General features: G+C 36.7%; 5 protein-coding genes, 1 long non-coding RNA gene and 1 pseudogene across 6 annotated transcripts; 2 read left to right on the forward strand and 5 right to left on the reverse strand.

The window, feature by feature from the left end:
- Positions 1 to 606: 606 nt before the first annotated feature.
- LOC121264422 lies at positions 607 to 14,485 on the forward strand. Its single transcript, XR_005940495.1, has 3 exons — positions 607 to 619; positions 914 to 919; positions 14,368 to 14,485. It is a non-coding gene; the product is annotated as an uncharacterized LOC121264422 (long non-coding RNA).
- Positions 1,542 to 7,769, forward strand: LOC121264419 (protein DETOXIFICATION 44, chloroplastic). The gene is made up of 13 exons (XM_041167578.1): positions 1,542 to 1,937; positions 2,028 to 2,149; positions 2,477 to 2,635; positions 2,758 to 2,900; positions 3,482 to 3,617; positions 4,141 to 4,237; positions 4,337 to 4,437; positions 4,852 to 5,015; positions 5,755 to 5,826; positions 5,948 to 6,064; positions 6,532 to 6,627; positions 6,705 to 6,826; positions 7,176 to 7,769. The coding sequence occupies exons 1-13, from the start codon at positions 1,642 to 1,644 to the stop codon at positions 7,240 to 7,242; spliced, it is 1,692 nt and encodes a 563-aa protein (XP_041023512.1). The 5' UTR covers positions 1,542 to 1,641; the 3' UTR covers positions 7,243 to 7,769.
- LOC121264420 (dehydration-responsive element-binding protein 2A-like) lies at positions 8,659 to 11,402 on the reverse strand. The gene is made up of 2 exons (XM_041167579.1): positions 11,153 to 11,402; positions 8,659 to 9,816 (listed from the first exon to the last, which is right to left on the reverse strand). The coding sequence occupies exons 1-2, from the start codon at positions 11,161 to 11,163 to the stop codon at positions 8,676 to 8,678; spliced, it is 1,152 nt and encodes a 383-aa protein (XP_041023513.1). The 5' UTR covers positions 11,164 to 11,402; the 3' UTR covers positions 8,659 to 8,675.
- Positions 14,486 to 15,304: 819 nt separating the features above from the next.
- Positions 15,305 to 17,424, reverse strand: LOC121264421 (cell wall protein RBR3). Its single transcript, XM_041167580.1, is given in 4 exon segments — positions 15,305 to 15,865; positions 16,157 to 16,254; positions 16,451 to 17,066; positions 17,068 to 17,424. Coding segments are annotated over 3 exon segments (936 nt in total). The 5' UTR covers positions 17,331 to 17,424; the 3' UTR covers positions 15,305 to 15,865; positions 16,157 to 16,197.
- A 407-nt stretch (positions 17,425 to 17,831) lies between these two features.
- On the reverse strand, positions 17,832 to 21,109 carry LOC121266157 (probably inactive leucine-rich repeat receptor-like protein kinase IMK2). The gene is made up of 2 exons (XM_041169894.1): positions 18,889 to 21,109; positions 17,832 to 18,736 (listed from the first exon to the last, which is right to left on the reverse strand). The coding sequence occupies exons 1-2, from the start codon at positions 20,849 to 20,851 to the stop codon at positions 18,090 to 18,092; spliced, it is 2,610 nt and encodes an 869-aa protein (XP_041025828.1). The 5' UTR covers positions 20,852 to 21,109; the 3' UTR covers positions 17,832 to 18,089.
- Positions 21,110 to 23,614: 2,505 nt separating this feature from the next.
- LOC121265927 lies at positions 23,615 to 25,514 on the reverse strand (annotated as a pseudogene).
- Positions 25,515 to 26,031: 517 nt separating this feature from the next.
- LOC121266473 (PRA1 family protein B4-like) lies at positions 26,032 to 27,044 on the reverse strand. The gene has a single exon (XM_041170307.1). The coding sequence runs from the start codon at positions 26,924 to 26,926 to the stop codon at positions 26,285 to 26,287; it is 642 nt and encodes a 213-aa protein (XP_041026241.1). The 5' UTR covers positions 26,927 to 27,044; the 3' UTR covers positions 26,032 to 26,284.
- Between the last annotated feature and the right edge of the window lie 826 nt (positions 27,045 to 27,870).

A 27,870-nucleotide genomic window follows, 5' to 3' on the forward strand; every position in this document is an offset into this window, starting at 1 on the left:
ATACCAATAAAAAATATTTATCGAGTGATTATAGCCTCATTTATTTTTATCGATAAGATGAGTTGAGATGAAAGTTTAAAATTAAATAAAATATTGTTAGAATATTTTTTTAATATTATTTTTATTTTGAGATTTGAAAAAATTAAATTGTTTATTTTATTTTACGTGAAAATTTGAAAAAGTTGTAATGATTAGATGAAATGAGTTGTGAAAGTAAACAAAGCTAAACGGGGGCATCAATTTTTGATATAATGCATAAACTTGAAATTAGCTTAAAACAAAATTTGTTGGTTAAGGTTATGATGTCTAATTTATTATTATATGGATTGATTAAAGTTTATTTATATTTGACTTGCCCCAAAATCAATTGCTAACTATCAAAGTTGACAATTTTTATTACAACCAACTATTTTATGGTTTCCTACAATAAAAAATTAACAATTTATTAATATAAATTATCATAATGCCAACAGATTTATATATAAAATAAATATTTTATTTTATTTTTCTAATCTCTTCCCTACTTAGAGTTTTGACACGTCACATGTGGCACCCAAAGCTATATGATACAAGTTAAGAAGTGGCACATGTTTAACAAAAGAGTAGAATTATATAAAAAGTATGAAAGCTAAAAAAACATTTGAAATAAAAGTATTTAAATTTAAAAAAAAAAATTAAAACACAAGGGAAAATAGCAAAACAAACTCAAAAAAACCAAAATTTGAAAAATAACAAGAGAAACATACAACTATAAAATTTGAAAACGATGGTTGCCCATATTGGTTAGACATACAACTACAAAATTTTTCAAATCTTAAAAAAATAATAATATTATTATTAATCTATCATCTAAACATCTTTTAATTTAAAAACGAAATTTAACTTTTATACAATCATTTTGCCGAAATTTCAGACAAAAGTCAAGAAAAAAAAAAAAAAAAATCAAACACAAAGAGTTTCTCATAACCCATCCGCTTTCACAAATCTCAATACAAAAAATAATTAGTAAGTATTCTTGATATTTTCAGTCAATCATAACAAGTCATGCCAATTAAAAATAATGTATACGTAATAAATTTTTTATCTAGTTTTGCAAAATCCAATAACAAACCCATCTCAAAATATTTAAAAAAAAAAAAAGATTATGAAAATTTCTCAAAAGTTCCTTAAATCAAACGTCTATGGATTTTCAAAAAAATAATATTACATATAATCGTACGTAAAATGTTTTAGTATTGTATAATTTTTTTAAAAAAATATGAAATTTATTATTAAAAAATTAACTTTTTTATATAAATATTATATTTATTTATTTTTTTAAAAAAATTATGTAATTTTTATCTATTCAATAATTACAAATATCTTCATGATTACAAATATATATATATTATTTTTTTCAAGAAAGATTGTACGAGCTTTGCTTTGTCGGATTTGCTGTACAGGCCGAGCGAGGGTCGTAGTACTGTAGTACATGCAATGTAAAGGGATTGTATTGTGTATCTCTCGATATTTACGCACTCCCCCTTCCAAATATGTACACACACGATAAAGTAAGTACGTTCTGTAGATAAAGTACCTGCTAAAATATATGGTTGCCGGGCTTTCTTCAGTCCCCCTCCCTTCCTCCCTTCGTCTCTCACAATGGCGACTGCTCTCTCGCTTCACCATTTTCTTTGCCTACGCTCGCTGAAGACTAATTGCTTTTCTTCATCTAAATCTCCAACGCTCATCCGAAACCCAACTTGCCCCGTCCGTCTCCGACCCGTGCCCCAATCATCAACTCAGAAGCACGCTGACAGTGGCAGCCCCTCTCTAGAGACTCAAACTCCGCCCCTTGATGACTCAAAACCCGAAGCTTCGCGTAATCCTGTTGACCCGAATCCTCCATCCACCTCGTCTATTCCTTACTCCTTTTCTTCTCTTTTTCTTCGTCTAAGGTGCGCCCGATTTCGAAATGCTTTGAGCGTTGGGTTTCAATTCCAAGGTCTGAGTCTCATTTTGAGGTAGTTAATTTTGGGGTTTTGCAGAGATGGGATTAAGTTTGATGGGCTCGGGGTGGAGATATTGTCGATTGCATTGCCTGCTGCGTTGGCTTTGGCAGCTGACCCGCTTGCGTCGTTGGTTGATACAGCCTTTGTTGGCCATTTAGGTACTTCTGTTTCGCTTCAGTCTGTGGATGTGGTATATGTGACATCTCTTTGAATGATTGTGAATTCGGAACCTTGTGTTTTGAGTCATTTTTTGGGACAATCGGAGTCTTTGAACTCGTTAATAGTACTTTTTTAAGTATTGGAATGTTGCATATCTTATCCAGTTTTGGGACGGTGTTCTGGGATGTCTTGCTTATTAGGACGTGTGCAATTTCAGTTTCATATTTCCTATACGCACCATATATGATGGCCTGTTTTCGTCTTGCTCATTAGATGACTACCACTAAAAGAAGTTTTTTTTCCCTCTCATTATCTTTCTCATGTAGGATCTGCTGAACTGGCCGCTGTTGGGGTATCGGTTTCAGTTTTCAATTTGGTGTCAAAATTGTTTAATGTGCCATTACTCAACGTCACAACGTCCTTTGTTGCCGAAGAGCAGGCCTTGGTTGGTAAAGCGGCTGAAGATTCCAATCAAATTGACAAGGGTAAGTGTTAAATGTAGTCTGGCATATTATATCAATATTCATTTTGAGTTTCTAGGATTTTGATTTTGTGTCCTTTTGTTTTTAGTCTTATTGGGGTGTTCCGTTTTTTGGTTGTTATTAAGATGGCATGGGTGAGCGCGAAGGCAAGAAACTGCTTCCCTCGGTATCAACTTCTTTAGCACTTGCCGCTAGCATTGGTCTTGCTGAAGCTGTTGCACTTTCATTCGGCTCTGGTTTCTTAATGAATATCATGGGTATACCTGTTGTACGTAGACTTAACTTAATTATGAATTTAATTACCATTGCTTACTTTGTTATCAAACTATTTATATTATGTTTAGAATCATTGTTAAATTTAATAAATATATGTTGATGGTTCTATTCATGTAACGAAATTGTTGATGCAAATGTCTCTCCTTTGACATGATAGGTTGTATAGATTTTTTTCTTTGAAGAAAATTTTTGGACATCTAGAGTAAAAGATGTAAACTTTTTATAGAAATTTAATGATGAATATGAAAGTGGGTGAGGAATGGATTTAGCAAATCAGGAAACACTGTGAACCAGTGGGACGTTTTTGCAATGAACTCTAGGTGAAAGAATGACCACAAATTTGAGTCTTTTAAGTGAAATTTCTAAATGAGCATCATGTGGGAAATTGTCATAGCCTGTCTTGGAATACCTAAATATGGTAAATCCTATTCATTGGAGCCTCTAGTCTATTGCAATGCAGTGCCTTCTATATTTGGTAGCTTTTGTATGTGATGTGACTTTTTCTTGTATGCTTTTTAATATAATACTGAAGATATTGTTTGGAAAGTGTTAATGAGGTTTGATCGGTTGTAGGACTCACCAATGCGAGTGCCAGCTGAGCAGTTTCTTACCCTTAGGGCGTTTGGTGCTCCACCAATTGTAATTGCACTTGCTGCACAAGGCACTTTTCGTGGATTTATGGACACAAAAACACCACTTTATGCCATTGGCAAGTTGCAGCATGTCTCCTCTCTCTCTCTCTCTCTCTCTCTCTCTCTCTCTCTGGGTCTGTGTGTACCTGAACAAACACATTTACATCTGCTGTTGTGGCTTCTGGCTTGCATATATGTTTACGTGAACTCATACATTCAAGTTTATATTCTTTTTGCATTCATGAAAATGAGCTTTGAACAGAATTTCTCACATAAATAATTCTGATACAATTTACTTATAAAAAAAATAATTCTGATACAATTTAATGGATCACAAACTTCTAGAACTTTTGGAACATATGTTGTGACAGATTGCTTCTACTTATAAAAAAAAAAAAATTCTGATTGAGCAGTAGCACTTGACCGACCAATCAATTTATTGATTTCAACTAGTTAGGATCATACATAAACTGTATACACACATGCATTAATCAGATTGCCCTGTGGTCACATAAAAGAAGGTTCGACAAGTACATTTTCTCTTTTTCATGAAGGGATTGCTAGTAGTATACATGATGATGATGGACTCTTGAATATCAGGTGCTGGTAACTTGCTTAATGCACTATTGGATCCAATATTGATTTTTCTTTTTGGTCTTGGCATCAGTGGTGCAGCGATTTCTACTGTGATTTCTGAGTACGTCATAATGTGGTAAACTTTATGATGTTTGATGTTCTGTGAGTTGCATATTGCTTTAGTCTTTTCTCTCCTAACAGATTCTTTCATGTCACCCAGATATTTAATTGCTTTTATTCTTCTCTGGAAATTGAGTGGGGAGATTTCGCTTATTTCTCCAAACATTGATGGGAGAAGACTTGCCAGCTATCTAAAATCTGGTATGCACACTTCTAGTTTATGGGTGTCTGACTGTTTTGCTCTTTAATGTTTGGAAGCCTTATGATAGGAAAATTTAAAGAAGAGAGCTATTGTTTTGAATTGTTGACTGATATAGGCATGTGCCTTTGTCGTGTTTTTGTTGAATTTATGATTGAGTCACAATATTGTTCTCTCAACAGGATCAATGTTATAATCAAAGATTATGGGTAGCAGGTCTAGTATCAATTTTTCTCTCATGAGTTTATGCATTTGTATGGAATTTAAATTTTATGGAATGTACTGTAGTTTCCTTTCATGGCTTATCACTTATCATCAAATGAAATTCAGTTGGCTACCTTATGCTAAGCGAAGTTTTTTAATTAGTAGATACTACACCAAGTGAGTGTACTAGTACTGATTATTACATTTTTCAGGTGGGCTTCTTATTGGCAGGACCCTAGCTGTGCTTGTAACCATGACATTGGCAACATCCATGGCGGCTAGGGAGGGTCCCATACCTATGGCTGGTTATCAGATTTGTGCACAGGTTTGGTTGGCAGTGTCTTTGCTGACTGATGCTTTAGCACTTGCTGGTCAGGTATAGCTTACATATCGACTTATCACTATGTCCCAGATATAATCAAGTTGCATGCCTTAAAATTGACCGAGTATATATCAGGAGTTGCTTGGCAGCTTTTGTGGATCTCTGTCAAATTATTTCTTTGTGACATGCATAAGTTCCCTGGATGATTAGAATCTCATCTCAACCGTTGGAGATGCTTTTGAGGTGTACCTAATTGGTTTATTGCCTGCCTTAGGCACCTACTAGTCATGACCAACAAAAGAAATGAAGTTTTGGTAAAACCTTTTTCTATTTTTGGAACATCAGATATATGAATGAATACTAAGTTTGACTTCAGAAGTTCTGATGGACGAAAACCTTGGAAGTGCATTCTGCTTACTACATATCACCTGAAGTTCACACCAATCTTGCCAATTTTTTATTTGAAAACATAACTTTATGCCATTAAGAAACACTTTGAGCTTATTTATGTTCAAGAATCCATTTTAAAAAATTGTGGTAAAATTTGCCGAAGACCAAATTGTTGGCTAGTCTGGGGAAGCTTCTGGGAAAGTCTAAAATCAAGAGCTTTCTAAAAAACAAGTCTAAAATCACCTACAAAAAAAGCAGAGTATAAAATCAAGATGCACAGATGTGCGCGCACACATACACAGAGCACAGAGGATGCATTCACAAATGCAGACAGAAGCTGGAACTAATGATGCAATAGTTGCATCTGTTTTGCATCGTCTTTACATGACATTATTCTTCACAGGCTCTTCTTGCGAGTGGTTACTCCCAAGGAAATTATGGAGAGGCACGTCAAGTAATTTACAGAGTTCTTCAGGTTTATAACAATCTCCTATGATTACTGTTCTGAACTACTTTGATTTTTCTTTTGTCCCAAAAGAACAAATATGAGAACTGACATAATAATTTCATGTTATTTTTCTTCTAAATTTACGCAGATTGGTTTAGGAACAGGAATTGTATTGGCTGTCATTTTATTTCTTGGGTTCGGGGCATTTTCTAGCTTGTTCACTACAGATGTGGAAGTTCTGAAAATTGCCTGGTCAGGTGTTCTGGTAAGAACCTACAAAATCTGAAACCTTTTCCAGTTGAGCACATTTATATGTTTTGGGTAGATGCTGAGAATGATCTTTTTGTTGTGGTCTTTCGGAGTTATATGCTATGGAGTAAGGGCAGCATATTTAGTCTTTTCAGGTCCAGTTAAGTTAGAGTGTGAACCCATCAAACCCACTGTAAATTTTGACCTTTTTTGCCCAGGCTATGGACTGTGAAGATAGTATGCGGTACGTAGCTTTAAACAGTATGTTGTAGATTTTAATTTACCTGTGTGGTGACAGCTCTTGACACTTCCCAGTTTAGATAGGTTATTTTAAATTTTAGTAAATGCGAAAAAGGGCAGGGAACCTAGGTTGATCCCTCTTTTACCTTGATGATATTGGACAAGAATTATTATTTTTTCATTTAGTAATTTCTTGTTACAAATGATTCTGTTGAGCATATCCAACATGTCGCTCGTCTGCAGTTTGTAGCTGGATCACAGCCAATTAATGCTTTAGCATTTGTTCTTGACGGGCTCTACTATGGGGTTTCAGACTTCGGATACGCTGCCTACTCTATGGTGCATCCCTATTCCTATTGTAATGACATTTGCTTATTTTATATGTTCTCCTTTCTTAGCTCCCTTGTGATAAATAGGTGCTTGTTGGATTGATCTCCTCAATCTTCCTACTTGTGGCTGCTCCAGTATTTGGTCTTGCTGGAGTCTGGATGGGTTTGTTTCTCTTCATGACCTTGCGTGTTGTAGCTGGAATTTGGAGGTAATATAATTTCTGATTCATGACTATACAAGGCAATGTCAAGTCATTGCATTGTTATAATTGATGGACAAATCAGGTATCAACTGTTACGTGGTGCTGTTTGACGATTACTTCTTCCTTTTATTTATTCTTTTAAAGGTGGGAGGGGGTGTATCTTGCTTACTTTATCACGATAATTCCAAGCAGATTGGTTAGCTCATAAGGTCTTTGGCATTCTCAAAATAAGTTTACATTTTGAGCATGAATTTCAGAATAGATGATTTATATTTGGGTATATTCATATCCACCTGTTATTATCGGACAACTCTTTTCTTCCATCCCTGTAACTCTTTCGATAAAATTCCCCCAGGTTGGGCACTAGAAGTGGACCATGGAAAATGGTCTGGTCAGAGTTGAAACAAGAAACGGAGATATGATTCATGTTCTGCGTGCCAAAATTTCTGCCATCTGGTTTTGACTTTGAGATCCATCAGGATCATAAAACATTATGCTGTTAGAAAGAAATCCTGGTTTTGAAGTCGATCAAGCAACCTTTTACCAGTGCTCAAATCACAAGAGTTTTGGGTCAGGATATTAAACAGTTCTGAAGCTACAAGGATTCATTAATCAGAGTGGATTTTTGTCAGCTGCTAACAACTAAATGGATACGAGTATGGCTGGTTTGACGAGGAGGCAGGTACAATGTATTATTGGAGGTAGCTAAACATAACAAGGGTTTGAAGGGCGAGTTTTCTCCCTTTTTGGGCTTAATCAGATTCATATGTCTATCAGAGTTTGTTGTATATTCTTCGAGCTCTTTCTTTACAACCATGTCAGTTGCAAAGTGGGTAAATGCATAGATATGTATACACATGTATATTCCGATAATTAAGGTTTGTGCAGTAATTGTAAAAGAAATTTTCAGGTTTTTTGGAAAGATCTTAGAAGGATTTAGTTTTTAATATCTGAAAGACTCATTTAATTTAGGGCTCATAATTATGGGGCTTGTATAGGGGTGGATTGTGGTGTTAGGCTCTCCTCATGACTCACCATTTGATAAAAGTTTTTGTACCTATTTCTAATTACAATTCCGAAAGTCCTCTTGCTGTGATGGTATGGTGTTCTATTTCTCTCTCTTGGGAAGTTTGGACATTTAAGCATGCTGTAAGAATGCTTTTTCAAATAATATTTTCAATATGTAATACCCAGCAAGCTGAGCTGACAAGAGTTCAAAGCATTTCCGCCTAAAAAATCAACCACCTGGTTTGAGAGTTCTTGCAGGATGTCTAGAAATAAGTCAGATATGAGAATTTTTATTCCGAGAATCATATTATATATATATATATATATATATATATATATATATTTTATAGGGGGTGCTTCGAACCCAGATTTTCTATTTGGAAAACCGGACTATAGGCCATCAGCTCTGGCCGGGAATCATATTATATTACTAGTATTTCCAAATATAAATATAAATTTTAATGCATCGCATTTATCAGAATTTGGATGTGGGATGCCAAATAAAATGTTAGATTCCTTGAACAAAATGGCACGTTACAACTTTAAATGACCAGATAAAAAAAAACACCTTGATTTAATATTTAAAGGAGGAAATTAACAATCAAGTTCCTCAAGTACCTCCCTATGGAAAGAAGAATGGGTTAATTTCTGATACAGCTCAAGCTTTCCATCAATGATACTGTCTGTCTACCTCCTTATGGAAAGAAGAAAAAGGATGTACATATGAGTAAAGGGTGCGACTAACCCTACCTAAATAGATGCAAAGACTCGGAGAAAATGGAAACTACTGCTGCGGCTGCTGGTCCTAGTCCTCCAAAACATGAACAAAATTATTGGCAAAGATCTATCATAAAAGCATTTCCAAGTCAGAGTACATTGAATCAAGGAATTTTTTCTCTTCTACTAAGCAAAAATCATAATCCGGCCTCAAGCTATCCAGATTCACACTCCCTTTTAAATACGACTGTCCACACTGTTCCAATAAGCAAAAATCACAGTCGTGCCTCAAGACATCAAAGCTTCCATCCGCATCCAAATGTAACTCCCGCATATGATTTGAGTTGCCAGGCAAGTAAGCATCTGGACTCTGCAGCTGGTGAGGAAAATAGGCCTCAGAACAATCAGGTTTCTCCTTTAAATGTGGCTCCTGGATTTTATTCGAGCTGCCAGGCAAGTGAGCATCGAGATTCTGCAATTGGTGAGGGAAATAGTCCTTAAAGCAATCTAGTTTCTCCTTCAGATGTAGCACCCGCATACGATTCGAGCTGCTGCTACTAGGTAAGTGAGCATCTAGCTTCTGCACCTGCTGAGGAAAATAGTCCTTAGAGAAATCAGGTTTCTCCTCCACATTGTGGAATACACAAGACTGATAACGTTTTGGATTCAGCTTCATTGGTTCCTCAAACACGCAAACCTTAGAACAGCCTTGTTGTTCATTTGATTCCTCATCAGCAACTTCAGAGTAATTGAGCCTGCTTACAGTGGACAGTTGACTAATCATTGATTCCTTAACTTCACCAACCTCAGAATTACCCAATGATGCTTCAAACTCTGTCGGTGAGGTTTTAGATGTATCTGAAGACACTGATTCAGCAATTTGGTCGGGGAAGTTAAGGCGTGACAAAGGACCATACATAGCCCTTGCAGCTTCATCATAAGCAAGAGCTGCTTGAACAGCAGTGTCAAAAGTACCAAGCCAAAGCCGACTTCCCCTTCTCGAAGGTACATAAGTCCCATTAAGTGGTTGCCGGATTTCAGCAACCCACTTGCCCCAAGTCCTCTGCCTTACACCTCTATATTTGCAATGTGTGTTTTCAGGGCCACCTTTTCCTCTCATGCACCCCTTTCTCGAGCCCTTAGCTGGAACCTTACGTATCACATCTACTCCATCTTTTCCAGCATCAAGTTCATTGTTTAATTTCTTCCACTTTGCTAGAGTCTCCTCTATAGAATCACACTCAGTGCGTCTCTTCCGCAATCTTCTTTGCCTGCAATCATAGACCAGAAAGATCCGTTAATTAGCCATGTCAAGTCAGCAAGTAACAAGTGCAAAGCTGATTTAGACATCCCTACTCCCCCAACAAAACGAGATAGAGAAATAGTTCTACATGAAGCTTAAAGATTGGATCCTATTAACCTATAATTACTTTTAAGTGCATAATCTGTAATTAAAAATAAAATAAAAGACCATACTAAGGACTAGTTATCAAGTAGACGTTGATAGAATGAATAATCCAAAATGAAAATTTCAGTTACTCAATTACATCAAAGCAAACAGGGGAATGATTAACTAGAAGGCACAATTATTTTCTCAAAGAGATCTAGTTTTGGTAAACTGATCCTGATATTTAGCCTCCGTTCGGATCCTAAGAGTATCTCAAATCATATGTAAATAGTAGTGAACGGTTTATGAATAGTAATAAAGTAGTCTAATAACAGTTGTGTTAGCATAAATAACAAAACTAATTCAAAGGTACAAGGAATGAATATTTCATGTACCAAACATCTCAGTGATAAAATAAGAAACAAATAAAAAGGAGTAAGCAAGTAAGTGAAAAAAGCCCTATTTTTTCTGATTTTAGTTTGAAAACTCACCTTTCATCATTATAACTTTCCTAAATTTTTACACAAAATATAATAAATAATTTCATTTTTTTAAATCTCAAAACAATAATAATATTAAAAAATAATATTCTAATAATATTTTATTCTACTATTTATAAACCTTCGCAACTAATTCAAACAGAGAACTCATATAAGCCTTAAAATCCTAGTATGAACTCACAGCAACACCATCTATTGAGTTATGGGGTAAAAAAAAAATTAACTCCAATTCATTAAACCCCGCAACCTCCATCTCAACAAGTTGCTGCAGTAAGTCAGAAGCACCCACCCTTAACAAACCTGGACTGCACTCGATGTTTATCCACTCTCATCGTTCCTAGAGACTCCTCCAGTCCCATCCACCATACGTAAAAGCAAAAGGACCCACCAAGGAAGGAGGAGTAGATATGGAATCATGGGAACACCATATCCATATGTACAATAAATACATAAGAAAATCAACCACATATAAGAATTAAAGCAGACAAGTACGTTCAAGAAACAGAGATCGGGAGTTGGTCTATTTGCCACCCTCACACAAAAACCTAAGAAAAGCACATCAAACACGAGTAAGTACAGTTAAGTACGCTGATATAAGATAGAAAAATATCAAGAAACGTAGAAAAAAAAATGGGGGAATAAGTGCTACTAAAACTCATGATGAAGAAGAAGCCTCCTAACATCGTAATAACCCAAAAAAGGAAACGGGCCATGACTAACCCGTGAGCCATCTCTCTGACTGGGGACTCGTTCAAAAAGCCTCGGTGGAAGCTCGTGTTCTAAGCTCTGGGTAGGTATATATGATATTTGTTTCTTTGTTGTAGCGTTTTGCAGTGCTTGCTCTGTTTGTCTTGATAACGCTGGTATTGAGACCTTTGCCTTGGAGACGAAGTAACTCTGTCAACCGATCAACAAAGGATATCGATATATATAGAGAGAGAATAACAACATGCCATCAGGCACTCTCTCTGTTGCTGCGATGTTTCCGCGTATGCATATCCACAAAGGCTATATTTATGTAACCATGTGATCACGTGGCTATCGTATTTATCTTGCCGTGTCATACCTCGGATAGATTTGAGACACGTGGCTGGTGGCTATTTATCTTGGCATCCAGAGCTCTCTTCTGTACAAGTGAAGTTTAATTCTTGGTTTCATTTCCATTTTAAGGTGGACATGACGCGTGTGTGTAAAGTGGTTTAGGGTGGAAGAGGATGGGAAAAAGATCATTTTTTATACTCTTTTTTTTTTTTATTAAAGCAAAAGAAAAAAAAATGTATGGCTATTCTTGCTTTTCAACACGTTTGTGTCCAAGCAAGTACGTGTCAGTAACTAGGCCGGTTGCTTTTCAACACGTCAGACACGGCGTCGCGGGGTTCCTCGGGTGGTTGCGAGTTGCATTTTTCATTTATTTATATAGTTATTTCTGTCTAAAACTGCCCATTTGAATAAATAAATAAATAAACATAGCCGACACCATTTGAATCTCCCTATTGTCGTGAGCTTTTATTGGTTGATGTCGTGCATGTATTAGAGAGCATCCTCAGTAAATTAGTTAAAAATTAAATTTATTGTGTATTTAGTTATTAAAGAATAAAATATACTCATAATAGATTAACTAAATTTTAAATATTTGAAACTTAGCTACAGTAACTTTCAAATTTTTTTTTTTTAAATTTAAAGGTTACTGTACATACATCAAATACATATTTTATTAATTATTTATCTCTCATTTTCTTTCTATTACATATTTTATCACAATTGATATATTAATTTGAGTTAGTGATATATTAATTTAATAAGAATATGATTATTAATTAATATATAATAGGTAGAATAGTAAAATATGATAAAATAAAATAAATTAATAATTAAAAAAATTAAATATTTTTGAAATTATTAGTTATACATTACTATATAATGAATAAATGGATAATTTAATGTAGAGATTTGATATGAATAACCAAAATTAAATTCATCTTCTATTATTTTATTATTATATAATGAAAAAATAACTATTCCAATATAAAGATTTATGTGAATGAAATAACCAAAAGTTAAATTTTTCTTATATTTATAAAAAATATCTTTTAACTTTAGCTAATCTATTGAGAGTGCTCTAAAAGGATTTGGCTTTTGCATAGGATTTTGATTTGAAAAAAAAAAAATCTATTTATAAACTTGTTTTTCAAGCATTGAACATATTAATGATTAGGTCTAATAATAATAATAATAATAGATCTTAATATTAATTTTTTTTTTTCTAATGGATCTCATAATCAGGTGGTATGATGATACGACATAACTAAATAATTGGTTAACACACCAAGCTTATAAATAGTAAAACTATCCAAAATTTTGGGATCCATTATGACGATAAAATAAAGTTAAAACACCAACAAAATCTTGCTACTTGAAAGACTGTCAACATACCATGATTCCCATAACATGGGTGACCACGAGCATTAGTAGCAGACTTAATAAAGTTTAGTCGAAATTTAATTGAAAAATTCATTTTTATAAATTTAGCTAATTATATTTTAACAATACTAAATAACACTTTTTAAATCTATCATTATTCTATCAAAATATTAATTTTAACATTTTTATTTATTTTAACTCTAATTGTAATTTGAATATTTATTCGTTATTAAAAAAGTATACATTAATTTTTTAACGTTCATATTATTCCTAACAGATATAATTTTTTAACGGTTTTTTTTTTACAACGATCATATTCTTTCAACTGATATATTTTTTTAATGATCATATTTTTCCAACTGTCATATATTCACAACAAATATATTTTTTCTATAGTATTTTTGCAAATGAGAAAAACAACAGGCAACGGGAAGAGACTTGTTATAGTGAATAATATTTAACCAGTCCAAGGGGCTAGCCATAGTTGACTAGTGAATAAATCTTGAACTAAAATTACTGTTCACTTATTGAGTCCATTATAGTAAATTTTTGTACAATCTAACTAAATTTAGGCCGAAATTTAGATAAGTTGAATTTACTACTAGTGCTCTTACTGTAGATAGAAGCCTTGAACCAATGACCTTTATGTTTTGCTTATTCAAGGCATTGGTTTGGGCCTTTTCAATAAGCAAAACTCTTAGGGAAAATGACCTGAAAACGTCGGATGTGTCCGTGGTTTCAGTTCAGACCAATCAGATTCTGTACGGATCTCTCCTTCGGTGCTTTACTACTTCTGAAGTTCTTTGTCGAAGCAACTCTCAATCCTCCGTCTCGTTCAAAACTTATCTTTCCAACTTTTGGTACACAGTTTTTTTTTTCCTCTCCCTAGATGTTTTATTTGAGCCATTATATTTATTGTTAAGTTTCTTTTTTTTTCGCCATTTTATATTTATTCAATATTAAATATTATATAAGAAAAAAAATCTTATACACTACCCATTCCAAATGAAGTGACATTACCCATCAAAATATTAAATTATTTTTAAAAATAACTAAGAGATGATCTAAGAGTAATGAAAAATGCCAGTTTATAAAGTGAAATGAAGGTAAAATAAAAATATAGTATACAACATTACTATATGTAAAGTCATATCATAGATATTCACATTTTGTTCATAAATGAAACAACTAAAATATCTAATATTTTACATTACATAAATACAGTCCATTTCATTAGCAATCATCTTTTTGTATCTTAGATCTTTACAAATAAAATATTATCTATGGATCAAAACGAGGAAAAATTGTTCAGAAGTTCAGATCACCGTCAACAATATTTCCTATATTTATGTTTGGGAGCTAGAAATCTCGAACATGTGAGCACCAAAAATTCCTCGAAACCATTAAGACATTAAATCAAGCAGGCCCAGGTTGAATGACAACTCTAATCCTCTACAGCATGGGCTGGCTAAGAGATATTCTTTTGGCAGTTAAAAAGCAAGCAGATAAACCAGAACGAATTTCGGAAATTAAAAAAAAAAAAAAAAGGAATTTCAACAGCAAAAGATGAACAAAGCAAAGGATAACACACATGACTTGACGATATAGGCAAAATTATGCCATCCTTCGTCATAAAAAGAACCATAAACCACAACAAAATGACATATAAACTGTGGTTCCGTGGTTATCAGCCATCTTCAGCTCAAATGTCACCCTCAGATCAAACTGCGGGGCGTCTTGCTAGCAGTTCCAGGATCTCTTACCAGTACGCTTCAAGATATAATCAAGAAGATAAAGTGAGGCAGTGAAGGTGGCTCGCATCTTCTCAACCTTTTGCTCTCAAAATTCTAGCTCGTCATCAAATGAAAACTGCGCATGCTTCCCCATTTAGCCCACACAAGCATGTAAACAAGAATCCCTTGAAAAAAAAAAAAAATCAGCAAGAGTTGCCTGCAATGTTTGTTGAATTCTAACGCTAAAATAATAGAAGCACAAAATTAAAACTTAAAATGAATGGAAAGCAGCAGAGAAGACAAACATCACAACCATGGATGGAAGAATGCGAAAAATCATAAAGTAGAAGCTGAACGCACAAGCCCCAACTTTCATACAAATTTTAAGAAAAATAAATAATGAAAACGGGCATAGCCAGCCACAAAACACATAATAAAGTAAAAGCAAAGCTACTGACAAGGTTGACTATCTACTTCTTTCTAAGTGACGACCATTATCATAGAAAAACCAAGAGAACTGAAATTCCATTAACTCCACCAATCATTGCAGTTCCATTTAAGCTGACAAGATCAGAAGGAAGTCCTAATTAGCTTTACCAATGGAAATAAGTGAATTCCAAATTTAGAAGCCTGAATTTGAGTCAAGAGCAAGTTGACATTATTTGAAGGAGAAAAGCACAAACTTCTAAAGCACTTTTTTTTCCCTCTCAGGCATTCAATTTTTATGGTATGGTGGCTTCTCTCTCCGTACCCTCTAATCCCCCCAAAGGGCCCAAATATAGTTTTCAGGCATCAAATACTTACTTTATGGATAAGTAAAAAAAGAACTAATAGCATGAAGGGGGAAACCTCATGTACAAACAATGCGAACACCAATCCCTCCCAAAAAGTCCAATAATAATGAATTACAATAAAAAAGAAAGGAAATAAATAAATCTAAAAAAGAAGTTGCATCAGGATTTCGGGCACCAAATATCCCCCTTAGCAAAAATTTTAGATGCAGTGATATTCCCTTCCCCAAGGAGAGCACGGTTGTTCCACATAGACAATTGCTAGATGCAAAGTAGAGCATAAGATAATCCCTGAAACTGACCAGATTAAGTGGTGCTTATGGACTACACACAATATCTGTTTTAGATATCTTTTCACAACCGGAAAACTGCTCAATCAAGATGATAATCCCTTAATCCAGAACCTAAAACACTGGCATTTTGACTAGATCATCTATGTAGCAGCACGATATTAACACTTTCTGTATCCGAAAAACATAGTGACAGGCCTGAAATCAGACATAGCGTATTGTTCAGTTGAATCAAAGCATCGTGTTTAGTATTCTAAACTATAACTTAGTCAACACAAAAATTCACCATGTTATTTGGCATAATCAAAGCTGGACTTTGGGATAATGGTCTGTTCAAATACACTCTGATTTTTGTAAAAGTAAACGAGAATAAAGAAACCTAAATCGCCATCATCCAAACTTCCAGTACCGAATAATTTCTTCGCTAATAATTACCCGCTGTTTGACTCAATCATGAAACGAAAACTCAAATAGGAGAAACATAATTACCTGGTATAGAATAATAAAAATAGACGCCAAGGCTATGGAAGTTACTCTGATCCAGCGTACCGAGCAGCTTTCTGCCTCAACTTCCTATTGTGATTTTCCTGCAAGATTCTAATGGTATGATATATTTTGTATGACGATGATCAAGGTAATTCTCCACAGTTAAGTATATACAACGCCAATAATTCTTTAATTGAGCAATTCTAGTAACGGCATTAATGAAACATCATCGAAATTCATCTTCATTTTTCAAAATTAGACCTAATTTGTTCGATAATTTACATATCGAAATCCGACCTGCTCAAAAACCTTAGCAGAGCTCAACTCCACTTCCCTCGCCAATTTCTCGATCTTGGCGAGCATCTTCTCGTACAAATCCTCCAACCCGGTCGTATAATTGGTGGCCTCGGAACCCATCAGCCGACTCAATCTCCCGATCTCGAACCCTTCGGCACACTGATCGAGAAGCCTCTGGTCCTCGGCCGCCTGCTTAACCCGACTCGAGCTCTCTTCCTCGTCCTTCTTGTCCTCAACCATGGCTGAACTCCTCAACTCGCAGGCCAATGACGGAAAGTTGGAGTTAGGGCTAAAAGCGCCGTAGTGGCCACGGAACGCGGGGCCGATATTGACGATGTCGACGGACTTGGGGTCGAAGGATTCAGTGGAGGCGCGGAATTGGTACGCACGGTACTCGTGAGTGTGTATGGCTTGGTCAGGGATCGGAGTGGTGAGGAGGAGGAAAATGCAAGGGGAGAGGGAGGAGGAGGAGGAGTTGAGGATGGGGAAGGAAAGGTTGGGCAGAGAGGAGAGAGATTCGGAGACGGAGAATTCGCGCATGGAGGGACGGAGAGGAGATTTGCGGCGAGCAGAGAACCAGCCAAGGAGGGAGGAAGAGGAGGAGGGGCGAGGTGAGAAGGGTTGACACGGCCGGAGGGGAGTAGAAGGAGAGGGAGGTGGAGGAGGAGGAGAGGATGGAGGTGACTGTAGCGATTAGGGTTTCTGAGGAGGAGGAGGTGTTGGTGGTGGAGGAATCGTCCGAGAGGGTTGAGGGTGTGAGGAGGGACACGTGGCCGAAGAGGAGACCGTCGATGGGACCTGATGAGGAGGAAAACCGTTGCATCAGGGAGGCTAGGGTTGGGCCCGATATTGCTATCCTCTCCACGGGAAGGTCGTCCATGGCAGAACCAGAGAGAAAGACAGAGAGATGCGATCGAGGAGTGAAGGAACGATTTGATGAGAGCTTCTCAGAAAATTGAAGAACACCTTGGCTTAAAATTGAACGACGTGTAGTAGTTCCTTTGTAACAGTTGGAATTAAAACGACTTAAATCCCCGATGTTTTAATCTCACTTGCGGATTTGTTACAGAGGAGAGAGGATACATACACTGATACACATCTTAGATTTTTTTTAAATAAAAAATAAAAGTTCTCTTATAAATCAAAGTTTGTTAGTGTTAAAAAAGATTTTAGTCCTCATCACAACATATATATATATATATATATAGCATAAATTATAAACTATTGCAGCTTTTATAATTTCATTGAATCAATTTTCATTAACATGTTTTCTCTAAAGTCTTGTTAGCAGAGTGAACTACTTATCATCCTTTCACTATTTTATGATGTGGTATTAAATGATTAGAAACATCTGCTTATCATTTGAGGTCGGATGTTTCACTTGTTTCCAAAAAAAATATATATATAAAAGAATAATAATTTGAAAGAATACATAGTTCAATTACATGAGGAAAAAAAAGAAGAGCAACTCCTTATTCTCAATCAACCCCACATGGGCTGGTATTTAGATACACTTCAAAATAATGAGAATTAAAAGAATTTGAGCAGTACCTATCTCTCTCACAGCTTCTATAAACCCAAGTTAATAATATAATGATTATAAAAAATAAAAGAAACCCAACTATATATATAAGCCATTTTATTCACTTGCTGATGGGAATTTGTCTCCATCATCGCCTGCTGATGGCACTCCAGCCCCCCCATCATCACCTGAAAATGCAGGCAGCTCTGGCTTTATTTCCTCCAACTGCTCCAGAACTTGCTGAACCTCAGGCCGTGCTGCTGGTGAGGGATCAACACAGTGCAAAGCTAATTTCAGTGTGTTTAACAGTTCATCGCCTATTGATTGCACATCCCTCATCAGTTCCAAATCAAACACTTCGTTTGTCCACTCCTCCTTTACAATTGATGCCACCCACTGGGGCAAATCCATCCCATTCACCCCCTCACCGGGTGATTTCCCTGTCAAGAGCTCCAATATAATGACCCCAAAACTGTATACATCAGTCTTGGTGTTGCCCTTCTTGATCTTTGAGAGCTCTGGTGCATTGTAGCCAAGTGTTCCAGCAGTGGCGATCACATTGGTGTTGGCAGCAGCAGTCATGAGGCGAGAGAGGCCATAGTCTGCAATATGGGCGTTTGTCTTCTCGTCGAGTTGTATGTTGCTTGATGTGAGATTCCCATGTATCATGTCCACCTGGGTGTGCAGATGGAGTAAACCGCGTGCAATGCCCTTGGCTATGTTCATCCTTGTAGGCCACTCAATGATGGTTTCTGGCCCGCGTGCTGCATACAAAAAGTAAAGGTTTTTAGGTTTGGCATGAACAATAGCAAATGCGTCTACCTTATGCCTCATTGGGATAGAACATAATATTTGCATATCCCTAACTTTTTCAATATCATTGCAGGGAATTAAAGAGATTGCTGAATCAACTTACCATGGAGAAAAGATGCAAGAGTCCCGTTTGGCATGTAATCGAAAACAAGAAGCTTTTCTCCCTTTGGTCCCACGTAATATGCTCTGAGGGCTAAGAGATTCGGGTATCGGATTCTGCCTAGTGCAGCAACCTCATTTTCAAACTCCTTGAGACCCTTTGTACTCTTTTCCCTCAGCCTCTTCACTGCAACTTGATTACCATCGTCCAGTGTAGCCTTGTATGCAGTCCCATACGTACTCTTCCCCATAATTTCGGCAGTAGCACACAATAGATCGTCAGCTGTGAAGACAAATGGGCCGTCAAAGTGAACTAATTTTCCACCGGTTTCAGCTCCCGACTCAACTTGAGTGCCAGCAGGGACTGCCTTCTCAGAGCTACTCGCAGCACCCCAGTTGGCGGCTTTACCATTTTTTCCTTTCGAAGCAGCTCTTTTCCTGATCAAACAGCACAGCAAAATGCAGCAAAGAACAAGTAGAGCCGCTAGGAGGGCACCAGCTGCTATGAGAATTATGTCCTTGGTGCTTAGTCTGCGGTGATGGGGTTTCGAATTCCCTTGTGATGCTGGAAGGTTCTGAGGTGGGGGAGAAGGACATTGGGTTGAAGAGCTGTACCCACACAGCTGAATATTCCCAGCAAAAGAGCTTGAATTGAACTTTCTGGAAAGGAGGGATGGGACGGGACCAGACAGATTGTTGTAAGAAACGTTGAAAGAACTGAGGTTTGCTAGCATGGCAAATGAGGCTGGAATTTCTCCAGTAAAATTATTCCCAGAAAAGTCAATTTGTCTAATGCCTGAGATATTCCCAATTGTTGCAGGGATCTGCCCTTCTAATTGATTATTCTTTAGGTTGAGTACTGACAGATTTTGTAACCTGTCCAGTTCTTCTGGGACCTGGTTTTCAAGGTGGTTGCCCTCTAGGTTCAAGGAAACAAGAGAGGAGAGGTTGGAAAAGCTAGCAGGAAAGCTACCATTGATGGAGTTGTATGAAAAATCGAGCCTTTGGAGCCTTGAGAGGCTCCCTAGCTCACTCGGTATGGTCCCGGCAAGGCGGTTATGGCTAAGAGAAATCTCTTGAAGCCAACTCAACTTGCTAAAAGAAACCGGAATAGTTCCAGAGATACGATTATGATCAAAAGTCAAGACCTGAAGGTGGTAAGTATTCTTTACTGTTCCACCCCAAGTATTCGGAATAGAACCAGAGATATTGTTGTGCTGGAGAGCGAGGAGTGTCAGAGAAGATGACCGAGTGAGACTAGTTGGGATTGAACCAGTCAATGAATTGAAGCTAAGGTTAAGTCTGAATAGCCTGGTTGAGTTGGCAAGACTAGGAGGGATTATCCCAGTGAGAGCATTGCTACTTAAATCAAGAGTCTGAAGAACAGGACAGTTACCAATTGAAGGAGGAATAGAACCTGAAAGCCGGTTGTTGAAGAGGTAAACCCCTCTAAGATTGGGAAGAAACCCGAGGGACCAAGGGACAGTGCCAGCAAGAACATTGTCGTGGAGGCTGATCTTTCGAAGCGCCGGAAGCTGCCCAATCTTCTCGGAGATTCGGCCTCCCAAACCCTTCCATGGAAGCTGGATGGCAATAACCTGTCCGTTGACGCATTTGATTCCTACCCACCCACCAGAACAAGCTCCATACCCAGTGTCGTTCCAGCTGCGCAATATGCCTTTGAAATCGATTAGCTCATGCTTGAAGGCTCGGAGAGCTTGATAGTCTGCTTGGGTGACAACGATGCCATCCCATTGGTGGCCTGAAACAAGCTGAGAAGTGAAACCAAGAAGTTGAAAAAATAGTAATGTGTAAAAGAAAAACATTTTAGGGTATCCCAATGGGGAATGATACTTCCGTTCATTTTTCTTCCCGTGAATGAAATCTAACCGATCAGAGGTTTCTATTGATGGAAACTGTATTGGGTTTGTGACAAATGGACTCCTAAACTGACAATTAATGTCCATGAACAAGAGAGGGGGGGAGATAGAGAAAAGAATATGAAGAAAGAGACGGAGGAAGAACTGAGAGTTATTATCTCTGATTGCTCTCCCTTTAGTCTCCTTCAACTAGTAGCAAACCTAGGTATGAAAGTAGATTGAGGAGAGAGCTAAATAAGTGAGAAGAGATAACTGATACAGAGAGAGAGAGAGAGAGGTGGGACTGATAAAGGAAGTGAGAACTTAGGGAAGAGAAGGATGAGGTTGGGACAACAATGTCAAAGAAGAATGGGGTCAGAGTTGTTTATCCCAACGGCTAGTTCAGGTTTTGGTACGTTTTCTGCAACGGTTTGGGTAGAAATTGACCAGGTCTTGAGAGAGAGTGAGACTGAGAGATGCTGCTGCTTCTAACGGCTATATTACATTGGGCCACATGTGCTTGATGTTTTAATGGGCCTGAAAATGGGATGGAACCCAAAAAAAAAAAAAAAAAAAAAAAAAAAAAAAAAAAAAAAAAAAAAAAGGAAACACTTACCTGCCGTAATAAGCAGCGAAATGACCATAACAGCCCTGAAATGGACCAAAAGTCCATCATCATGACATCACCTGGGTCCGGTCCGGTTTGGAAGACGGGTAGCTAGTAACCTTAAAGTAAACAACATCCTGTTAATTACCATGCCCAAAAGATAAAGCAATTGAGAAATTATAGGAGAAATTATCTTTTACATGATTAAATAGTAGTATTTCTCAAGTCATTTATATAATTATCAAAACTCTCAATTTGCACCCTAAACTACGGGATCTTGATAATTTGCACTCTTTATTAAAATCTTATCATTAAGAGCGTCTCGTCTATCTTGTTTTTCATAAATATGAATACTTGAATTTTAACCAATTATGAAAATTTGATAATTTAAATTAATAAGTTGAAAGTTATGATAATTTAAGGTAAAATTGAGGAAAAAAGGGGTTAAGGGTACAAAATTTAGTAACCTAAAAATAAAAAGAAGTATTTTCAAACAACTAAACAAGAAATGATCTGAGCTCCTTGTCAGTTGATGATATGGTTATGAGAAGAAGGTAATGAGCATGGATTATGTGAACGGACATGAGTCCCACCCACCCTTTTAAAAGTAGTTCTAATTCAATACCCTTCCATCGCAATTGTTATTAGGGAAAATAATCAACTTACTACTCTTTTATAATTACTTTATAATTTAAATGAATTATTACTCTCTTGCAAAATAATTATAAAAAAAGTTGTAAGTGAATTATTACTCTAATTTCAAGTACTAGAGATAATACATTGTGAATAGACAATAGGCCTACTAGGCGAGCCCTCGCATGGGGCAGGGTGGGCAATCTACCCGTTTCATTCGGGTGAGCGGGTGGACTACTCAATTGTTTTTATATGTGGGGCAGGGACTAGGTGGGTTCTCCACCCGCCCACTCATATTCATCTTATAAAAGAAAATTAACCTACATAAATTTCAGAAGTTGCCCAACACAGACTCTTTCTCTTCTCCTTCACTCCCAGTTCATCTCCTCTTCCAATTCTCCTCACATACCTCTATGCAGACCCACAACCAAGATTGATCATGGATCTTTGAGCAAATCAACGGCCAATCGCGGCCACTAGTCACTGTTGTGATTCTCTCGTAGACTCACCAAACACAGCACAACCATGTTTCTATATACATTTCTTTGGCTTAATATGTTTTTTTATTGAATCTATGTATTATTCTCTTGAAATGATGTATTTGGGGCTTAATCTATAGATTTGGATGTTGAATGAGTTGATTTGGAAGGTTAGATCTGTTAATTTGGTGGTTGAAAATTACTAATAAAAAAAATAAAAAAAAAATGGTAGTTGAAAATATATTTGGTCTCTATTTGGCAAATTCCGAATGGCCTGTCCAACCACTCAACGATTGAACCAAGATATCCACATGTGTGGGACAGTGCAGGATGCAGGGCTAGCAAGTGGGGAGCGGATTGGGCAGCTGCCTGCCCACACAGTGCTGGTAGTAGCCCTAATGCACAATGAAAAAATCTACTCAACTACCGGTCTATTATCACACACTGCACACATTCACGTGGTGAACCGGTCTATAGCCCCACATCACAATTCTTCCCTCTCACCTAACACTCCCCCAAGCTTCCCTCATCCATCCTCTTTTTCCATTAGACTCGAGCCTTCTTTGTTCATCAATCCTTACCCAAGTCCTTTTCTCAGTTGCTAAAGTCTATACTTATTTCTCACAAAACTCTCTATTCTAAGGCCCCATCTTCCAGATCTCTCTCTATTCTAAGGCCCCATTACTAAACTAGGCTACCTCCTCTCTTTTCGCGTTTCCGTCTCGCCAAACTTCCATGAAGAACAACCGCGACGCTCTTCCTTTACTAGTCTAAACCTCTGTTTCGTCAAGTTTCGACGACAACCAACCACAATCGTCTAGAAAACTCAAGAAATACACTGAAAACAACTACCGTTGCAGTTGGTTCTAACCATTTTTGGGATCTGCTAAGAGTTTCTTTACAAAGTGTAAGCATTTGTGAGATCTATTGAGTGTTTATTTACGGATTGTGTTTGGATCTATATTTTTTTTCAATTTCTTATCTTTTCAATTTTACATATTGTATTTTCAATTTTACAGATTATTTTTATTTTTATACCGATCACAATCTGTTATTAACTTAGAGATTCTATTTTCAAGTTTTTTTTTTTTTTCTTTCAATTTCTACAAGAAGAGATACTAGTTTATTTATTTGTATGAAATTGTTCAAATCGGATCTCATTTGTCAACCTCCATGGCTTGGGCAGCTTTAGCTTTTGACAAGGCTATTAATTTGGTCTTTACTTTTCTCTCTCTCACTTGAAACCACTTCCACTTTTTTTTCTTGCCGTCACTATCGACTTTCATCTTATTCTTCTTTGCTTAAAGCTTCTTCATCATCGTTTCCTTATCTTTTTTCTCCTTTTAGAGATCGAATTCATGTTGCCTTTTTTGATGGGCAAGATTATTCTTCTTCGGTATTTTAATCTCTCTCGCACAGCTTATCGTCCCACAACCTTGGCCAAGAGATACTGGGGTTATTCATACCCAGTGTTGAATTGGGGGGGAGGGGGGCGAATGATGCAGGGAGGAAAAATAAAATCAAATAGGCCCCTATATCATAACGCAAAATAAAAAAAAGACACGTAGCGGTGTGAATAGTAGGAAGCTGTATAACTTTACTCATAACCAGTATGGCACAATTTCGTTTTCTTCCACTACTCATTACATTTTCAAATTACAAAAGTTAGCCAATTTAAAAAAGAAAAAGGAATTTCCCTAAAAAGTACAGAAGATGCAATTCAAGTACAACAAGCACCTTTGTCCAATTATCATGATTTAGATTGATGAAAAAGATAATACGACACGATCATCAGGTCTTAGCACACAGTGCACATAACCTTTTGGTAATTCAAGACTTCAATATATACCTTTGAAAATAATTAAACTGACTTCTAAACAAAAGCATGCAAATGAAATTAACATCTAGCAGTGTAGCAGCAAAATCATTCTACATAATATATATTCCAACCGAATAATATTAGCGTCCACAATGGCACGACAATGATATCATGTATAAACCTGTTCAATTTGACAGCAAAGATTTTCTAGGAAGAAAAATCCCACCGACTTTAAATGGTTGAATTGTACCATCAAAACCGGATTTGGAATCCATCAAACCCCAGGACCATGGAGCCTAATGGCAACACTCGGATCAACTCAGCTCCAGCATTTCCACATATTCAGTAGCATAATAAACGTTATACCTTGACCTCTATAATGCAAAACGATTGATATGTTCAAGTGTAACACATCTAGCAATCACTACCACCACCATTACCCCAATGTCAAAGCAACAATCACTACTTAACATTAACATTCTTCATAACAAGTCATATAGAGTTGAGCAACATCAGTATTTGATGTGTTGTTAAAACCTATTGTTATTGAAATAGGTAATTCAGCAAAACAACTCAGCCATTTCTTACCTGTGATGAGATTTCCAAGATTTGGACAATCGAATGTACAAGAATCGGCACTATGCCGTCAGCAATGAAATATTTATATTAGTAAATTATCATATGAATAGCAAGTTTTGACTATATTAATTGGGGGGGGGGGGGGGGGTATAAACAGTAGGTTAGCTAAAGTAGTTGCAATTGTCGATCATCATTGAACACCCATTCCCACAAAAACACATTATGGTGTAGTTTATTGACACAGAAATCATTTTGAAGCTAAAGTGTGTAATGCAGGAGTGTAGGGTTCCACTCACTTGCAAAACAACTTGCCATTTCTTACCTGATTTCCAAGCTTTGGACAATCAATTGTAAATGAATCAGCCTATGCTGTCATTAATTTTTTTATGACAATGAATCCCAGAAACCATGAAACACAGCATGTCTTTTACCCCGGTTAAACTCTGGACATATGAATGGCATGTTTTTGACTAGATTAATGAGGGGATATTAAACATTAGTTAGCTAAAGTAGTTGCAATAATCAATCATCATTAAGCATCCATTCCTACAAAAGTTATGGTTCAAACCACCCTTCCCCCCCCCCCCCCCCACCAAAGAGAAAAAGAGGGAAAAAAAAAAACTTCTTACATGCACAATGGTACTGAACTGCCATTTACCCAAAAAATAACAAAAGGATTTCTCATTAGTAACCTATCCGATAACAAAGCTAAATGAGCATGCTAAACTCAGGAAAACAAAAGACTATGCAATACCCTCATTGTTAAGACGATTCAACACTCTGAACTAATGTTTTATTTTTTAACCATGGTGTGTGATGGATCCAAATGGCAAACAAAGAAGAAAGATTTCACTGGTCCAATAAACCCAGCACAAGGAGAAATCCTAACTATTGATGTTTCCTTCCTCATAGCCTTGGTGGATCCAATTCACAAACCACCAACAAAGATTTTATTTGTTCTGCAAGTGTAGGCATAATCGAAAAGTTGACTAAAAATCTGTGTTCATATAGACATAAACAGCGCAGAAACGATAGTCTTGCACAGGCATAGCACCAAATTATTCACAGATCTGATTTTTTTTAGTTCTTAATAAACGGCTGCAAAATGTCAGCTTGCAGATTGAAAGTTGGAATGAAGAAAGTACATATTATCTATGAACAAACTGACATGTAACTTGAATTTAGAAATTCATACCCAAAAATCTGAAACATTAAATTCGAATCACATTGAATCGTTTAAAACAAATATAAAGAAGTTACAGATCCACCACCAAAAGTTTCACATTCTATCAAAAAATTGAATAAACGTTCGGAGATACAGTGTATATGGAATTTCGTCAAAATCAAATAAAAGAATTGAAACTTCGTATTTATAATTCTGTGTACCAAACGATTGAACTCTATATAGATCCGGATCTATCGAATCACACCCGTGCGGCGGCAACGGCGGCGTTGGTGGCGGCACCACTGAGGAAGGAGAGGAACCCGGAGGCAGGATTCTCCTGCTGGTCAAGGAAGAGGTCCTCGGGAACCCTAAAGGCGCCGTGGACGCAGACAACGCCGACACCGACTAGGAGAGCGGAGATGAGGAGTGATCCGACGGTAGTGAGGAAGATGACGAAGATACTTGTGACGGTCAAGAGGCCGAGGGTTTCTTTTTCGGAGAATGTGCGGCCGAAAAGAACGAGGGGCTGGTCGGAGGGGCGGAAGAGGTAGAGAAAGAGCCAGGAGGAGAGGAGGCCGAGGAGGACGAGGAGAGAGAAGGGATGGGAGAGGAGAGAGAAGGCGAGGGTGAGGGCAATGACAGAGAGGTAGTTGACACGGAAGTAGGAGTAGTTCTTGCGGATGCGGAGGGCGGCATCGGAGAAGGAGTCGGGCTTAGAGAAGGCGGAACGGTCGGCGAGCTCGGTCCAGGGGCGGCGCTGGGAGAGACCGTGGCGGAGAGACTCGGAAAGGTGGTTGATGAAAGCGCGGAAGGCAGGGGTGGCAATGGGGGGTTGGGATTCGGAGTTGGAGTTGGAGTTGGAGATTGGGAGGAGTATGGGCGGAGATGTTGCAGATGACATGGTCGCCGGTAATTGCAGAGGGATATGAGATGTCGGATTTTGGAAAAAACAATCGGATTCAGATTTAAGCTGGTGGTGAGGTGAGACGATTTTTTTCAGATCGAAGCTTCAAATCCTCCTATTTTGAAACTAACTCAACTCATATAAAGTCAATCAATAAATCACAGCTTTTTCAATTTTTTATTAAAAAAAAAAGGGGTTAAATTACCTCAACTTATTTTTTACATTTTAATTTAAAAAATTAAATTCACCTCAACTTAAAAAATTAAGAATAATACTAAAGTAACTATTAAATATACACACTAGTATAAATACGTTTTTTTTTTCCTTTAAGCATGTTTTAAACATCCTTAACCATTAGGAAAATATATAAGTTCACTAATAATCACTTCCTTAACTATTAGAAAAATAAAAATATATGAGTTGGCACATCTAGTGAATATATTTGATAGTCATACTATTATTTTTGAAAAGTTAAACTTATCTCAATGGAATTCACAAAATATTATTATTTATAACTTAACTCAACTCATCTTAACATTCAAACGTAGCCGAGTAATAATAGTGAGATAACCATAATTAAATATTGACCAAAATTTAACAAAGTTGCTTAAAATCCATCTACACCTAACTGGCCAAATGCGCAGTAAATTTTGCCAGTCCAAATAATTTTTCATCCATAAAAAAATTGATTCATGCTTGTGACCTTTAGGATAAGTGTGGGAGTAAAATTAGATGATAATTTTGTGAATAATAGTAAGATGGTTTGTGAATAATAGTGAGATAGTTTGAGTTTTATGAGATTTTGAAAAATACTAGAGAAAAAATTGAATAAAAAATATTATAAAGTTAAAATATTGTTAGAATATAATTTTTTTAATATAATTTTTATTTAGTAATTTGAAAAAGTTGAATTGCATTTCATTTTTTATTTAAAAGTTTAG

This window comes from Juglans microcarpa x Juglans regia, chromosome 5D (genome assembly GCF_004785595.1).
Source record: "Juglans microcarpa x Juglans regia isolate MS1-56 chromosome 5D, Jm3101_v1.0, whole genome shotgun sequence".
Taxonomy (NCBI): domain Eukaryota; kingdom Viridiplantae; phylum Streptophyta; class Magnoliopsida; order Fagales; family Juglandaceae; genus Juglans; species Juglans microcarpa x Juglans regia.

Bases quoted from the DNA above. Each gene is read 5' to 3' on its own strand.
- LOC121264419 (XM_041167578.1), top strand. From the start codon at position 1,642: ATGGCGACTGCTCTCTCGCTTCACCATTTTCTTTGCCTACGCTCGCTG. The intron at 5,016-5,754 runs GTATAGCTTACA...TATTCTTCACAG, and splicing joins CTTTAGCACTTGCTGGTCAG to GCTCTTCTTGCGAGTGGTTA. The intron at 6,628-6,704 runs GTGCATCCCTAT...TGTGATAAATAG, and splicing joins GATACGCTGCCTACTCTATG to GTGCTTGTTGGATTGATCTC.
- LOC121266157 (XM_041169894.1), bottom strand. From the start codon at position 20,851: ATGGACATTAATTGTCAGTTTAGGAGTCCATTTGTCACAAACCCAATA. The intron at 18,737-18,888 runs GTAAGTTGATTC...TTTTGTATGCAG, and splicing joins TCTTGCATCTTTTCTCCATG to CACGCGGGCCAGAAACCATC.
- LOC121266473 (XM_041170307.1), bottom strand. From the start codon at position 26,926: ATGTCATCTGCAACATCTCCGCCCATACTCCTCCCAATCTCCAACTCC.